The sequence below is a fragment of the Lissotriton vulgaris genome, chromosome 4_1 (assembly GCF_964263255.1).
Source record: "Lissotriton vulgaris chromosome 4_1, aLisVul1.2, whole genome shotgun sequence".
Taxonomy (NCBI): domain Eukaryota; kingdom Metazoa; phylum Chordata; class Amphibia; order Caudata; family Salamandridae; genus Lissotriton; species Lissotriton vulgaris.
In genome coordinates this window covers 400,768,814-400,783,880 of record NC_141691.1, presented here as the reverse complement: position 1 = coordinate 400,783,880, position 15,067 = coordinate 400,768,814, and the positions used below count along the sequence as shown (strand labels likewise).

The 15,067-nt window shown below is 43.2% G+C and overlaps 1 protein-coding gene across 6 annotated transcripts in view; it reads right to left on the bottom strand.

The window, feature by feature from the left end:
* Positions 1-3,270: 3,270 nt before the first annotated feature.
* The window catches only part of DACH2 (dachshund family transcription factor 2), an 847,028-nt gene continuing 835,231 nt past the window's right edge, over positions 3,271-15,067 (bottom strand). For all 6 annotated transcript variants that reach the window (XM_086918783.1, XM_086918784.1, XM_086918786.1 and 3 more), the window contains one exon: positions 3,271-4,146. In XM_086918783.1, coding sequence (XP_086774909.1) covers positions 4,109-4,146 — 38 coding nt within the window. In that variant the 3' untranslated portion in view covers positions 3,271-4,108. The remainder of the gene's footprint in view (positions 4,147-15,067) is intronic.

The window sequence follows — 15,067 nt, the reverse complement described above, 5'->3', positions numbered from 1 at the left end:
GGGTATATAGCTACAAAATAAGGATGGCAAATACCTATCAAATTCGTTTTTGCTCTTCAGAAACTGGAAGAGCACCCAGAGGACACCATTACCCTGAGGTGACATTGAAATCTAGAATATAGGAGGCGGCTTCGTATGGAATCAAGCACGGAGCAAGGTTAATTTTGCAGGCAGGTTTTAAGAAAAAATGTTGACGTTCTCAAGTCAGGGAGAAAGCATACAGAATTATAGTAACGTCAGAGTATGTAATACTTAGAAACAAGAGGATCAGAGAGAGAATGGCCTAGGGATGTTCTAGTACAATGTAGATTTACACCCTCCCCCCGAATCCGAAGATGTGCAGCATAAATGGCCAAATCATTCCTGCAAACTTCCTCGACATGAGACTGGCATAAAGAGAGAGTGAGAGAGAAAGGGATAAGGAGGGAGTGAGACGGAGAAAGAAAAGGAAAAATAACAAAGGATGGAAATATTGAGAGAAAAAGGAAAATGCAAAGAAAAAGAGGAAGAACAAAGGAGAGGAAAAGTGAGAGAGAAAAGGATCATGAGAGAGCCAGAATAAGACCGAGGAAGGGTGAGAACGAATGATAGCAGGAAAAGAGAAAGGAAAAAGAAATACGAAAGTGGGAACAACGAGTGAGAGAAAGATAGATTAGCAGAAAGAAAAACAAACAGGATGGAGAGAGAAAGGCAGAGAGAGAAGTGCTAAAGCAAGACTCCTAAAGAGAGCATCTCACTGTTTAGTTTGCTTTCTACGTTTCGTGTAAATTTATTTGACAAACAGAAAAATATAGCGGCACACGCTGTTAATTCTTGCCTAGTTTGTGCCCACGCTGTTAATTCTTCCCTAATTTGTGCACACATTGTTAATTCTTGCCTAATTTATGTACCGTACAAAGCGCACTGAAGTTGCCTCAAAGAACAATACAGATGCAATAGAAAAACAGCATTAATGAATTATTGTCGGACATTGCGGTTGTTTTTTGAGAAAGTCTGCTCAGCGTTTGTAAAATGTGCTTTGAGAATAAAATATATTTTTTTTTGTGAAAGTAGCTTGAGGAAACATTCCACCGGCGAACATTTGGACATCTCCTAAAAGAGGAGCCTGGAAAGGTTCTCGAGTTTAAGACACATTGTTATTTTTTATTTTAAAAAGAAAAAAAAAGTACATTGTATCCGGGAAAAAGGTAAAATTCCTTTTCAGGTTCCGAAAACAGGCGCCCGTTTGGCTCCAGCAGTGGCAGAGCTCGAAGATTTGAAAAAGATGTGCTGGAGCAGCGAGTGGTGGGGAGGAGGCGGGGCGAGGAGAGGGGAGGGGAGTGGAAGGAGTGCGTCAGGGGCTAAGGGGAAAGGAAAGGAGCGGGGACAGGGGTGGGGGTGTCCCACGGAGAGAAATGGAGCGGGAAGGGGTGGGAGAGAGGAAGGGGGAGAAATGAAGTAAAGGGGTAGGGTAAAAATGAATATGGCGATGTGAGAAGGAGGAGGGATGGATCCGAAGAGAGAGGAGAGAATGAAAAGCGAGAGAGCTGGGGAAAATAGTGAGTGTAGTGAACTGGGGGGCCGCGGGGGGAGGGGGGCTCTACAATGAGAGACAGAGTGGGGCTGGGGACCAAAGCCAATGCTAATGGAAAGTAAGCCATATGTTCTACAACAAGCTCTCGGCATTGCGTGGTGGGGGCGGGGGAGCGGCATAGCGTGGCGGGGCGGGGGAGCAGCTTCCTTTGAAGTCTGATCCCGATAGTGTGCGATGTGCACATGCACGGCTCGCATGTTGCTGAAGCCTGTTATCCTAATCTTACCCATGTGGAGGCAAGAGTGTATAGTTTACAAGGTTTGTGATATATGGGTATAATTATTCTTTTTATATCCCTTTTAAGTCTCACTTACCAGACAGATTTTAGTTGTCTCTATGTGAAAGCCTCGACTGGACCATCCCAAATGTTACTGTGGGCTTAGAGACTGCCCATTGCATACCATTGGATGGCTTTATTGTCGATCGCAATCATTTCGGTGTACGTTAGATTAAATGATAAGAGAAGGAGATCTGTTTTAAAATGTATGTAAATCACTGCAGATGTCCACTTCAAGCATATGGCTGGGTCTAAACTGGGGTAGCATAGTGGCCAAAAGAGCAATTGCTTTAACCCAAATCTCTTGACTGGGGGTGAATGTATGATTAATCGGCATTCCGTCCATCAATGTTTGTGTATCACTTTTCACTCTAAGTGGGATGGGTATACCCAGACGCTGGGCATTAGCTCACTGTGCCACTGGATTCAAGCTAGCCTGGTTGATGAAGGGTAATACCCAGAAACCGGTCCCAGGATGCTCCTTTCCGGTCCAGGGAGGTCCTGGCTTGGCAGTTCGGTCTGGACTGTTCCCATGAGGCACAAGGTCAAGACTGATTTGCATATGGCTGAGTCTAAACTGGGTTAGTATGGTGAGCAAAAGAACAATGGATTTAACCCAGATCTCTTAACTGGGAGTGAATGTATTTTTTTCAGCATTCCGTCCATCATTTGCTTGCATAACACTTCAATTTCATTGTATTTCCCTAGCCACCCCTTTGATTCTGCACTGCTGCTAAATGTCTGCATACTGTACATATGTTTATCATGCACAACTTAGATGCAATAGTTTTGTGAATCATCAGTATGGTATAAATGCAACTGTTACAAATGGTTCTAGGTGTAAGTCAAGTGATACATCTGAAACCGGTCCACAGTGAAGAGAAAAACGAAACAGATACAGTGTCATCAATTTATGAAGGATGGCATCAAAAACAACGTGATGGATGAAATGCTGGAATCCAACTCAGCCACTGGTAATTGCTTGGGGCCACATCCCAATCCATCGATTTGCAACCACCATGTCCCCTCAGTTTGGACCTAACCGTTTGCAATTGAGTCTTGACCATGCTCCAATCGGAACACTCCAGCCTGGACTACCAAGTTAGGTCCTTCCTGAACCGGATCACCAGCAGCCCGGGATCATATGAAGTGATCAAGAATGGCACATTCAAGTTCTCCACAGGTCAATCTCTAAAGTATTGGGGCTTTTGCGGGATATGTAGGGGCAAGGGCACATTGCTCTGAGCAGAATGGGCCACAGAGTAGAGAACTAGAAGAGACACCTACATTTTAAATGTATACTTATCTGATCTTAAGTTGGATATGGAAACATCAACATGCTTATTACATTTGTAGGCAACCAAAAGCGATGATGAGGTCAGTGATGCAAATTAAAATAAATGTTAAAGGATTTCCAAAGTCAAACAAAAAGATTTTTAATACTGCATCTTAGCAAGAACATTTTAACAAAGAAAGTGTACTTTAACTTAATATGGTACAACAGAGAAACCATACTTAAAAGTTTCCATGGTCTAACACTCTACTGCATATTCATTGCCTCCATTTTAAAAGACCAAAAGCCAAGCTGAACTCTGAGCATAAAAAAAGCATCAATAATAACCCTCTTACTATCTCAGCTGCTAGGATTGAGCTCACCCTCTTGAATTGGTCATCTAATGAAAGGACACGTTTTTACAGCATTGTCTTAAAAAATGTACACACATTTCGTTTCAAAACGCAATATATATTGAATATCCGCTTCAGTAAACAAAGCTGAGTTTATAAACACAGATGAAACCGCTCCGTCCAGAACAGTTTCAGTGACGAGTGGGCTTTGAAATTTCAGTCTTAGGGGAGGAACACCAGGCCCGTCGGGCCTTTCAGGGCCACAGGACTAGGCCACACATATACAGAGATTTCCAGCGTAAAGACAAAAGCAAACGGTACATCTTTGAGTGATCATTTCTGAATGTGCTTAAAAATGTTACGACTTCAGGGAACTTAAAAAACCGACAGTGGTGGCAGGCCTGGTCCGGTGGCGGAGGCGTGTCAGAAAAGTTTCAAAAGAACTTCGGGACGACAGTCCGGCAGTTTCCGATCCAGCAACAGTTGGTTGGAATTGTCCTTCAAGTGTCATGCTACGCACGCGCCCTCTTTACGTGGAAATGAAAGCATCCGAGACTGGAAGGGACTTCTTTCTCAGACAGCAGTCTCCCAGCATCTGGCCGCCATTTCTCGTTACATAAGGAGGCGTTCTTCTAGTACATAATAGCTGGTTTGATGTACGTTCTGTTTTCTGAAAGAGAAAGATAAACAATAGAGAAAATCAGCATGCAGTTTTTAATTTAGTTGTATTCGTGTTTTTAAGCGTTTTTTTAAGAAAATAGGCAACAGTCACGAGTCGGGGTACCACGCGGGTGGACGGCATCCCCCCACTTATATCTGAGGGTTTTTCAGGGTGGACGCCGTCCACCCTGCTAAATCAAAACCGCGTCCATCATACCATTACAAAATGGGAGCGCGGCGCGCACAAATTAAACAAAGCATTTTCGTGCTTTCCTGCAATTAGCTCCTTTGCTTTTTCGGAGCGAGTGACCCCCTTGACTCTGCTGCGATTGTCCTCACACGGCCATCACGCCACGGTGACCCCCATCACCCACACTGAATCCGCACTGCTCTGAAGGGCCGAGGCTCCCTTCTGTTTATTTACTGCTGTGGTGGGAAGCAACTTTCGAGCTAGTGCACTGAAGTTTGAAAAACGGCGCTTTTTCGGAAACTTCTCTTTCGATATCCTATCCTGGGCCAGTGCAGCAGCCTGCTGAGTTAATTTTAGCTTAATGATACGCCTTTCCTTGCTATCATGCGCTCTAATCTGTACTGCACATAAATTATTTATTTACTTAGTTTTGTGTGTATTTATCGTGGTGTACGTGCAGTTTAAGTCTTTTACTGAGCAATATTTAGCGACAAAAACCAATGCAGTAAAAAACGCTGGTGTCTTTTTTAGTAGTATTCTATTCGGCAAGATATAACCTACGCAGAATTATATCTCTAACATTTTAGAAATTCTGCACATTATGTGGTCCAAAACAAGGACTTTGCGTACGACTTATTTGATGCCCGTTCAGAAGGAATGTCGTAAATACATGTTTGACTATTTGACTCTTTGACTATATGACTATTTGAAATCCTGCCTAATATGTGGTTCAAAACAATGACTGCGAACCATTTGCTGTATTTAATAATTTACAGAGTAAAAGGATGCTGGTAACTTTATTGAGCAATGCCCTCCTCTCAAAAAATTCTCTGCCCCAGCAGCACCCCGTGATGAACACACCACACAGGGCCACAGGGAAGATGTTCCACAGAATCTCTGACCACACTCACAGAAGTTGAAAATTTACGTGTGAAGTGCATTTCTTTCTGTTATCGAAATTCACTTAGCATTTTATATGTAGACCTGGAAAGCGGCAGCAGTCGCAGGTTCCCAGAAGTAGTTTTGGGGATCTTTTTACAAAGGTGTTTTAACATGCTTAAATGTAACAGGCATAGCTTTACCCACTCATAACCAGGACACTATAGTGAAACTGCATTGCAAAACTTTTTTTCTCCATTTGGAAGAAATTGCAAAACTTATTCCTCTAAGCATCAGCTGGTTTTGTGTGCATTCACTCCATGCTGGATTAAGATTTACTCCTGTCCTTGCCAGGAGTAAATCTCCAACCATATCCAGAGTGGGAATGTCTCTTGCTAAGTTTGTGAACATCCAAAAAAACTGGGTGTTCAAAGTTTGTGGGCATTCCACCTGCTTACCAAAGCATTCCCTATCATAGAATGCTACGCTGTGACCAGTCTGTATGCAGATGTGCTCACTTATAGGTCTGCATCAGTCTGTAGTCTAATCTCATCTTCAAGATTTCACCAAAAAAGCGCAGGAAATGTATTTTATAGCCCCATGTTCCACGTCGCTCATTTGCAGTAACAGTGTAAGATTATGAGCAAATAAATAGCTTTGTGAATGTAAGTTCATTTTTTGGTTAATATAAATCTATATTTTCAACCATAAATACCAATTTTTTCACCAAAGTTTAACATAGCTGTACAAATGTTTTTGTGCAGTAGGATCCCTCTGCGCATAATGAGGTCCAGTCTCTAATAGGACAACTGTAAGGCGACGGCCTGGGATGTCAACCCAGCTTCCCAACTTAACAAATTATTGTGTAAGCTTGAGCATATCACTCTCTATCCCATTGTCTGAGTCCCCATGACTGCTAACATTGTGAGTGCTTAGAACCCACCTGCATATAAGTAAAATCACTAGAAACTGTCCCATTCTGTTCAGCTTCAGAGTAGTTTTCAGTGCTGTGCTACACAAGACTCCTCACTCGCAGAACCCACAATAACATGGTGACCTCACCCTAAGGGACAATCTCCAAAGAGCTTCCAAGAAAAAAGGGATCCGAAAGGATCTCATTCAAGAACCATGCCTCTTAGCACCTTTACAAGCAGTTTCCGAGCAGTGTAGACTCTGCCACACAAAGACCTTTTTGTCATCCTGCCCACCAGCAGCACCCAGACAAACAAGCCACTATGGAAGGGAAATGTGATGCAATGGTTAAAATGCTGACTTTGGAAGCAGCAAACCTGGGGTTTAAACCCCTCTTCCATGCTTGTCCAAACTTATTGTGGCCTTTGGCAAATAAATCTTTATTTCTGGCATTAGTTTCCCTATCTCACATATTGGGAGCCCCTAGAAACACGAACTCGTGCTTTATGAACAACACAGATATTTATTTTAAGATTGCAAGCTCACATATCTGATTCAGTTCTAAGTGTTACACTTTGCATCACCCAGCCTTTTGGCACTGGCAATACTTTTTGCTAATGCTTTTCTGCATCGGCAAAAAGAAAAAATATGATTGTTTGCTGATATGCAACACTAGCAACAAAAACACAAGAGCACTTACGTGTAAAGATGTGGCAGCTATTTTTTCTTTTCTTTTTACATTTCATTTATTGTTCTAAGATGGAAGACGCCAATCTTGGAAGTCCAGGAGAAAGCATTCTAAAGAAACAAGCATTTGCAATGCAATAGGGCACGCATTCACGCAAGTTTGAGCTTTTGGAATTATAAATGCCAATGCCTTTTATTTATGTTTTGGGTTTTAAAACATAAATAAAAGGCATTGTTATTTACAATACTAATAGCTTAAACTCTTGCAAATGCAAGACCTATTGCATTGCAAATGCTTGTTTCTTTAGAATGTTGATGTCACTTCCTGTCGTGATGTCACTTCCTGTCGTGATGTCACTTCCTGTGACCACGCCTACTTTGGAGAGTCCCCCCACTTCTTTTTTTAGGACTTGTGCCCTGGTCACAGTGATTTCCCTATTATGTGTTCAACCTCTGCAGCCTCCAGAGAGGTTCCACTGCACCGCTGCAGAAGCAGAAGACACGGGGTGTGGCCACCTTTGCTTCCACTGTAACAACTCCGAGTCGCGCAGGTACATCTTTGACTGAATTTTACACGCAGAATAATGTGTTTTTTGAGGTGTGTTACACGAGTGTTCCCACTAACCTACTTAAGCGTCAAACTGTACTTCTTCTCTAACGTTGTTCTAGAAACACAATTATCGTATATGCATTGCATTTTGTATATTTGTCGTCGGCATGTGTGTCACAATATTGGCCGGGCAGTGGGAGGCTCCTATCGGTTGAATCCTTTGTGCAAAGGCGTCATGTCTCCTGAAAGGCGTGTGCATCTCGGTGATCACACACACACCTTCCATCCTCCCGAAGCAAAAGCATTCTTAACAAACAGCTAATGAAACAGGACCAGCCTGAGCAGAAACGGATTTTGTGTTCTAACACAATGTCACATTGCCCCTTATTTTCTTTCAAGGTTCAAAACACATCGTGAGCATGCAAAATGATGTTTTATGGAAGATGTAATTCTAATATTAATCTATATCCATATAGCACTTCCTACGAACGTCTGCTGTTTCTAAGCACTGTAACTAAAAGTATTTACTAACTCCAGGTTAGTGGTTCGACAGAGTTTGGGAGGATGGAAGGCCGAGTGACCCTGCTGGACGTTCAAACCCGTGACCTGTAGATCACTGTGGGTAGCCTATGAGCATGCACAGTAGGAAAGAGCAACAACTTCCCATGCAGGGCTTGATTTGAGCCGGTGGTTTCCGGTGCTGTGCACCGCACTTAATTGTCAATACCGGCCCGTGTGACAGTCTGCCACAAAATTGCACTGACTGGCTAATTTAGAAATAACAAGAACAACAGTGAATTATTAAGTCGATATACATTAAAATGACTATTACCTGCTGCCCATGCCATTCTTATAGCTTTGGGGGCCTGACATACTCCAAAGCCTCACACTTGTAGGAGTGTGATGGTTAGTGGTTGTGTTGGTACTATCATTGGCAGCGCTGGCAGGGGCAATGTGTGGTGCAGGCTGCAATGGCCTCTTGACGAGAGCCCTGATACTTAAGTGTTTTATTTTTTTTATTTTTTATTTTACAGATTAAGCGCTGTTTTTATGCATACGCTTAACATCTCAACGATAGCAACAAGAGAGTCTCTTAAAGATGGTACCTTTTGGAAGGTATTTCAAAGGAAGAGAGGCGGAAAGACTACACTGGATGTACCTTTCTTTGAACATTAACCTGAGGTGGTGCATGTACTGAGGTAGAACTCACTAACGTGTACTCCTCAAATAACAGGTACAGATGACCCATGAAGGACTTTGTGCTTTACTTTGATACATTAAAATGTGTCTGGTAATCGGTCTACATAATGGAAAAAGAGGCCACGGCTCGTCGGCAGCAAACGACGGATAATGCAGTGTTTGCTCATGAAAAGCACCACCGCCCCTCCAGCCACGGTGTCTATATTACTCAGGGTGCAGATATGGGAAGTGGCGCGCATATGCAAATGGCAGACATTTAATCATTTACCACCTGAACGCCTTCCACCTCCACTGTCAGAGGCCACGGGCCCCTGCCCTGCCAGACAACATGCTAAAAACAATATCTCTTTTAATTACCAATGGTGGGAAAGGGCAGAGCCATGAATAAATATGCTGTCATTTGATGCAGCAGAGATGTAACTTGAATATAAACGCGAGGACTGATTGTAGCTTTTAAATGGCTTCCTTATAAATAACGTTACTGCGCAATTAGCAAGATGGATCCTTGACATACGAAAAGTCAATGAATCTTCAACATGGCTTTAGGAATCTTCATTCATTTTCCATTTGTTTCGTATTGGGCCATTTTTTCTTACTTTTTGAAGAGAATCTTCCGAAAAGGGCGCCTAGGTGACTGGTCACGAGCATGTGCATATGACACCATACGCAAAATGCAACATACACAATCACACGAGGTGTACGCATTCAACTAGCTAGTTGCAATGAAACATGTTTGCAAATTTTACGCCTGCATTCAGCGGGACAGCTCTGTAAAATGATGCATCAGAAACAAAAAGCCAACACTTGACAATTTGTGCATCTATAACAGGGTCTTATGCAGTTTCTGCCTCAGCAGAATGAACACAAAGTAGTTTGTGTTTATCTTGAAGTATATTGTTGTGCTGTTGTTTTAACGAATGGACTATGGCACGTCAACTTGGAAAATGAAGGGGCATGTTTACAAGAGAATGGCAGAGCGTGGCGTAAAGCCAAAGTTGCTAACGCCGCGCTCCGCCATTCTGAAAATGCAGGGATGCACCGTATTTACAGTGATACAGAGCTCCCCTGCCTTTACCCTAGCACTGGCACTAAATTCAGCTGCCTAGCGCCAAAGCAGGCACCCTTGCACCATAGTGCAAGGGTGCCTGCGTTGAGTGAAAGATTGTTTACATGCAGGAAGGTCCCCCTTCCTGCACAGAAAACAATCACCAATGGTGATTTGCAATTTCCATGTGTTCAGCATTGTGCAGCACACATAGAAGTTGCAAATAGTCATTTTTTTAATGATTGTTTATGTGTAGGAAGGGACACCTTCCTGCACATAAACAATCATTCGTGGTGATTTGCTGTTTCTATGTGTGCTGCACAATGCAGCACACATAGAAACAGTAAAGACGCCATGTTAAAATTCGGTTTTTTTTTGGTCTTAATTTTGGTGCTGCCCCATATTTACGCCACCCTTGTAAATAGGGGCACCATCAAAAAGCAATGGGTGTTGCGACGGAATGCCCACCACCACACTCATTGCATGTCCCTTTCACGCTAAGTGGTTCATTAAAGAATGTTAACTGGCTTAACACCGCCTAGGATAATTTAAATATTTCCCTTAGTATTTTATTGCTATGCCGATGTAAGAAACCTCTGCCGGCATAGCAAAAGCATCCATTCATGAGCAAGGGGCTGACTATGTGTCTGTGTTTGTGATGAGGGGCAAAACAACAACAACATCCCACTGCTGAAGGGGAAGATGCCAGCAGTGCAAAAACCTCTCCCACTGATGAGATGTAAGAGAGCACACTCTCCTCATTTGAAGCACACATAGCTGCCCTAAGACCCCTTCTCTCGACACATTTATCTACTCCCACACAAGGAGATTCTCCCCTACTTGCCTGCTCCCCACTCCCCCATGAACGACACTTGAGCCTTGTCCCAGGCTTCCTGGGTCTGTTCAGTTTAAATCCTTTGTTCCCACTTTCCCTCTGTCCTACGTAGTACCACTTGCTTCCAATTCAGGTCTTCTTCCCAAGACATCAAAATCAAGAAAGGACTGAAGCATCTAAGCATCTTGACACCAGTTACAATCATTGATATGATCAGTTTCTATGGCTCAGAACACTACAGTTCTTAAACACATATGTACATAAACTTACCTTGCCCTATCAGAATAGTACCAGAATATATGGTCTAAATATCACCTGGCAAACATATAGTGTAGTTAATAAAAATATCACCACATTGGAGTTACTATTAGAAAATTCACACTCAATTGAGAGATATTTTAGTAAATTGTATTTAGGCCAAAATATTTTTGTTCGGCAATATTTTTGCTGTTAATTTTCTGACATACAACTTCCCTACTGGACTAACAAGCATGCATTAAAAAATAAGAATTGGTAGTTAGGGACCCAATTCCTAGCTCAGTATCAATTATAAGAAATGGTTTGCCTTGTAGAGCTATGAGGTTGCTCTACCACTACCTGTACTATCAAACTGTTCAGCACTCAGTCTCCAAATCATTAAATAATACAAAAGAATTGACTCCTCTTTACAGAGGAAAGATGCACACTTCATGCTGTGCCATGCCAGCGGCTTGGTTTTTGTGCGTACGTTTGTTTTTGTTTGTGTGCCCTTGTTGAGTGCCAGTACGTGACAGAGCTACACTAGTGATAAAATGGCCATTGACACTCCCAGAGCCCCAAAACAGACTGGATGTAGCGTTCCCACACTCTGACGCGCATGTTCAACAACGCGCAGGAAGCAAATATTCAACCATGTATTTATCGCACAAATAGGTGTTATATACTCTCAATTGTAGCTGATCTAAATGCGAATGTCACACTTCTATGACATATGTAAAACCAGTACACTGGGTTGTATTTAATTCAATCTAAAAGCCATGGACGTCAATTCACCTGAATGTCAGGGGTAGCGGAAGTGACATCACACGCCCTGTGACCTCCACTTTCACTCTCACACATATACTTACACATACACACACATTCCCACATATACACACTCTCACACATACACTCTCTCCCACATAAACATGCTCTCACCCATAAGCACGCACACAACATACATTTAAAGGCATTTTTTTTTACTTACCTCAGCTGCCATGGAAGGGCAAATTCCAGCTTATTGTACTCCATTTTTATTACACCATTAGTGAATAATGTATTTTATTCATTCACTATTAGTGTGCTACGAAATTGACAGAAAATAAAGAGAGTGGTGTCCCAGCTGCCCCTGTGTTCCTGGCGCGGAATGTACCACCTATGAGGCCAGGGGTCGCACAGGCAGTGGTAGGGGTAGCAAAGAGCAAGCCAGGGGTTGCAGCTGCGACCCCCCAATGACGCACGCCCAAGCTCAAAGCGCTGTAGCTCAAAACCAGGGAAGGCAGAAGGAGAGCAAAGCTTCTATGCATTCATGCCAGCCCGTCAGCTGGCCGAGCTTCCAATGCAGCGCTGCTAGCGAGAGCAGCACGCGCTAATGGTACCCAGCAGCTGCGGAAGAGCCCTTCCAGGAGCGCCCGCCAAACCCGGGCACCGGGTCCCCGTTACAAAACTCATCTAGAAGATTGTTCATGCGCGCAAGCCTCCTCTGCGCGAGCCTCCGCGCACAGATGGATGAACTTGGAAAACAAAGCGCAGCTCATTGGATTTTAAATCAATGATGATTGACTTATTTTGTGTATTACTTATTTATCAATGCTAAAAGATTGATGTCCTTCGTTAGCAAATGATTTCTTGTATCCATGGTGCGGAAGAATTCTGTGCGCACAGGTCCCAGATGCCTGCCTTCCGAATGGATTCCTTGATTTGCAGCGCTTCACTTCCTTTCTAGAAAGTTCTTTTAGAAGGACGGACCGCTTTAGTGCGTGTTATCCTCGGCTCGGAATGTAGAGTCCGAGGCTCTGGAACACTTTCATTCCAAGGAAAGAGCTGAGCACACAGGCTGCTCTTTCAATAACAACTAAAAACTCCGCTTTTCAACGGAGGTTTCAAACATTAAAGTCAAACACTGATTGCTGATATAAGGTACCATCCGAGGGCAGGATATACAAAGATTTTGCTGTGAATCATTCTTGTAATACTTCTGAATTCCAGGAGTATGCTTGGAGTAAATGTAATGTATTCTTGACTTATTCCTGGAATTAAACAATAAGCCAATGGCACTGCAAGAGTAAGTCACACCTACTCATAGCCACATCATTACCAGTTAGGCTGAAGCTATAAAAACAAACAAAATTGTGATTCAATTTTATAGCAATCATGTCTTACTTCTATATTACAGTAATAAGACAAGGTACTCCTTGTCTTAATCCTGGCATTCAGGAGAAAGTCAGGAGTACTATATGACTTCATAACTACTGACATTAAAATCTAGGAGAGTAAGTCCCAGCAAAATGTGTGAATCTCACCCATGGTCTTCTCTCAGGATTGAGGCTTCCCTGCTCATCACTGTTGAACGTTGTTCCTCCTTCCTGAGCAACTTCCTCCCCGTTGAGACTTTGGATTAGGTTTTGATCCACAGGATTGTCTGTTTCATACATCATATCCATTAATCTAATGTGCGTTTTGATTCTGTATTAAAGAGACTTGAAGTGCATCAAAAAGACGTGTTTGGAGCCACGGAAAACCAAAGAATATAATAATACTTATCCAAATGGACAAGAACTTTAGTGTTGTGGAAAGCACAGAAAATCCTTCCAATAGCTAATAGTCGGTGTTGAAACATTGGGTTGTGCAGGCACATTTGCGAGCCTGGGCACAGCCTCATTGCTAAGGGCAAAGCATCTGCCCAAAGCAATTTGTGATTTTGGGGTTCCTTACTCTGTGTAGCAGAAGGGTTCAATGGTCCTAGGGCAGTTCCATGAGCAAGGGATGGAGTCAGAGACTGCACCTTCTGATAAGGTCACCCTGACTCTGTCAATGATCACGCCACCAAGCATATATATATATTTGGAGAAACACCTTTCATTCGTACCTCCATGGTATTTGTGGCGGAGCATCACAAGGGCTGGACTGGCTACCGGGTGTTTTGGTGTGCTGCCGAGCTGGGGGCTAATTTCACTGCAGTGGGGGCTGTTTTAGTTGATGAGGACCTGCGTGTGTTTCAAAATAAACAAAGCAAAACAAATGTTTTTCAGCACATGCCGGTCCCCATCAACGAAATCAGCCCCCAGCTCAGCGGCACACCAAAACGCCCGGTAGGCAGTTCGGCCCTGAGCATCACCAACCTGGCCCAATGGCCCATCCCTGCTAGGTGCTATGGGATTGTTGATGCTTGAATCTGGAAGCACAGTCTACACAGGACGAACACCATCTCTATATACACTTGAAACTTAGAGCATTACAGCAAATATTTAAAGTGCAGGCAATCGCTCTTGGTAGCATTTCAACCCAATTTTTGTAGCCACTCTATAAGCCTGCATTACGGACCTCAGCACTGTCCCTGCTCCTCGTGGAAATTTCCCATATCGAACTTATAAACGAAACTCCCTGAGGAAGGGAACACAAGGAATCCAAATTGGATTGCACTAGATGCAGCATACAATAACTCACAAACATAGCTTCTTGCTAGCAGGCATTCTACTCGCAACATGCACTCGACATACCCGCAGGGAAGTCAGGGCAAGTTCTGGACATGATATGCCCATTGATCTCTACATGTGCATTTTAATAGGAATTGCTCTCTTTCATGGAAAAAGAAAAAGGCTCATCTTAGCACTATTAATTCAAATATAATAGGGGTGGGTGGAATGTTTCATTATGCCCACATTTGGCAGAATGTGACAACTCTGTGTTACGTTGTAACATGGCGTTCCAGGCAACTTCCACCAATCGCCGTGTGGTGATGTTTTTTTCTCACAAGGCCCCAGAAATGCGAGTGTGATTTGGTGTCCTCTAGTGCCATTTTCTAATGCGGGCAGGCACAAGCAGTCGTGGTCAGAGGGCAGCTTCTCAAGTAGATTTGCTGCCACTCGAGTAGCGCTAGTGGCTAGTTGGCAAGCAACATGACATGCCAATTTTCCACCCGTTGGCAGAACTCTGCAGCATCTCCTTGAGTTTTTTATGTAACTCAATGGAATTCCGTGAAGTGAAACCTCATGAGTTCTGCCCAACCCTAAATATGATATGCTGCCACCACCGCTCACTTTACCTGCCCCAGTGGCACGGGCAGTAGGTGTGTTTCAGCTACATGTACACTTCTCGCTTTCCCCACTTGATATGTGAGCCATGCTAAGGGTCTCATGGTCAGCTTATTGCTGAGGCCTCGGTGCTCATGAAGGATTTATGGGTGATGGGCTAAAAGAAAGTCAGGTTACAAGATGTACTTGCAGTTGGGTAACTCTTTGCAGGATTAACATCCATCTACAATCCAGGGGGGCATTCTTATCCCCACAGCACAAAGGTCTGACCAATACACTTCATTGTTTTCTTTTAAGCTGTAACACGGTCTTAATAATATTATTTTTAATCAACACTGCTTTTTGATCAGCAGTAAATTGCT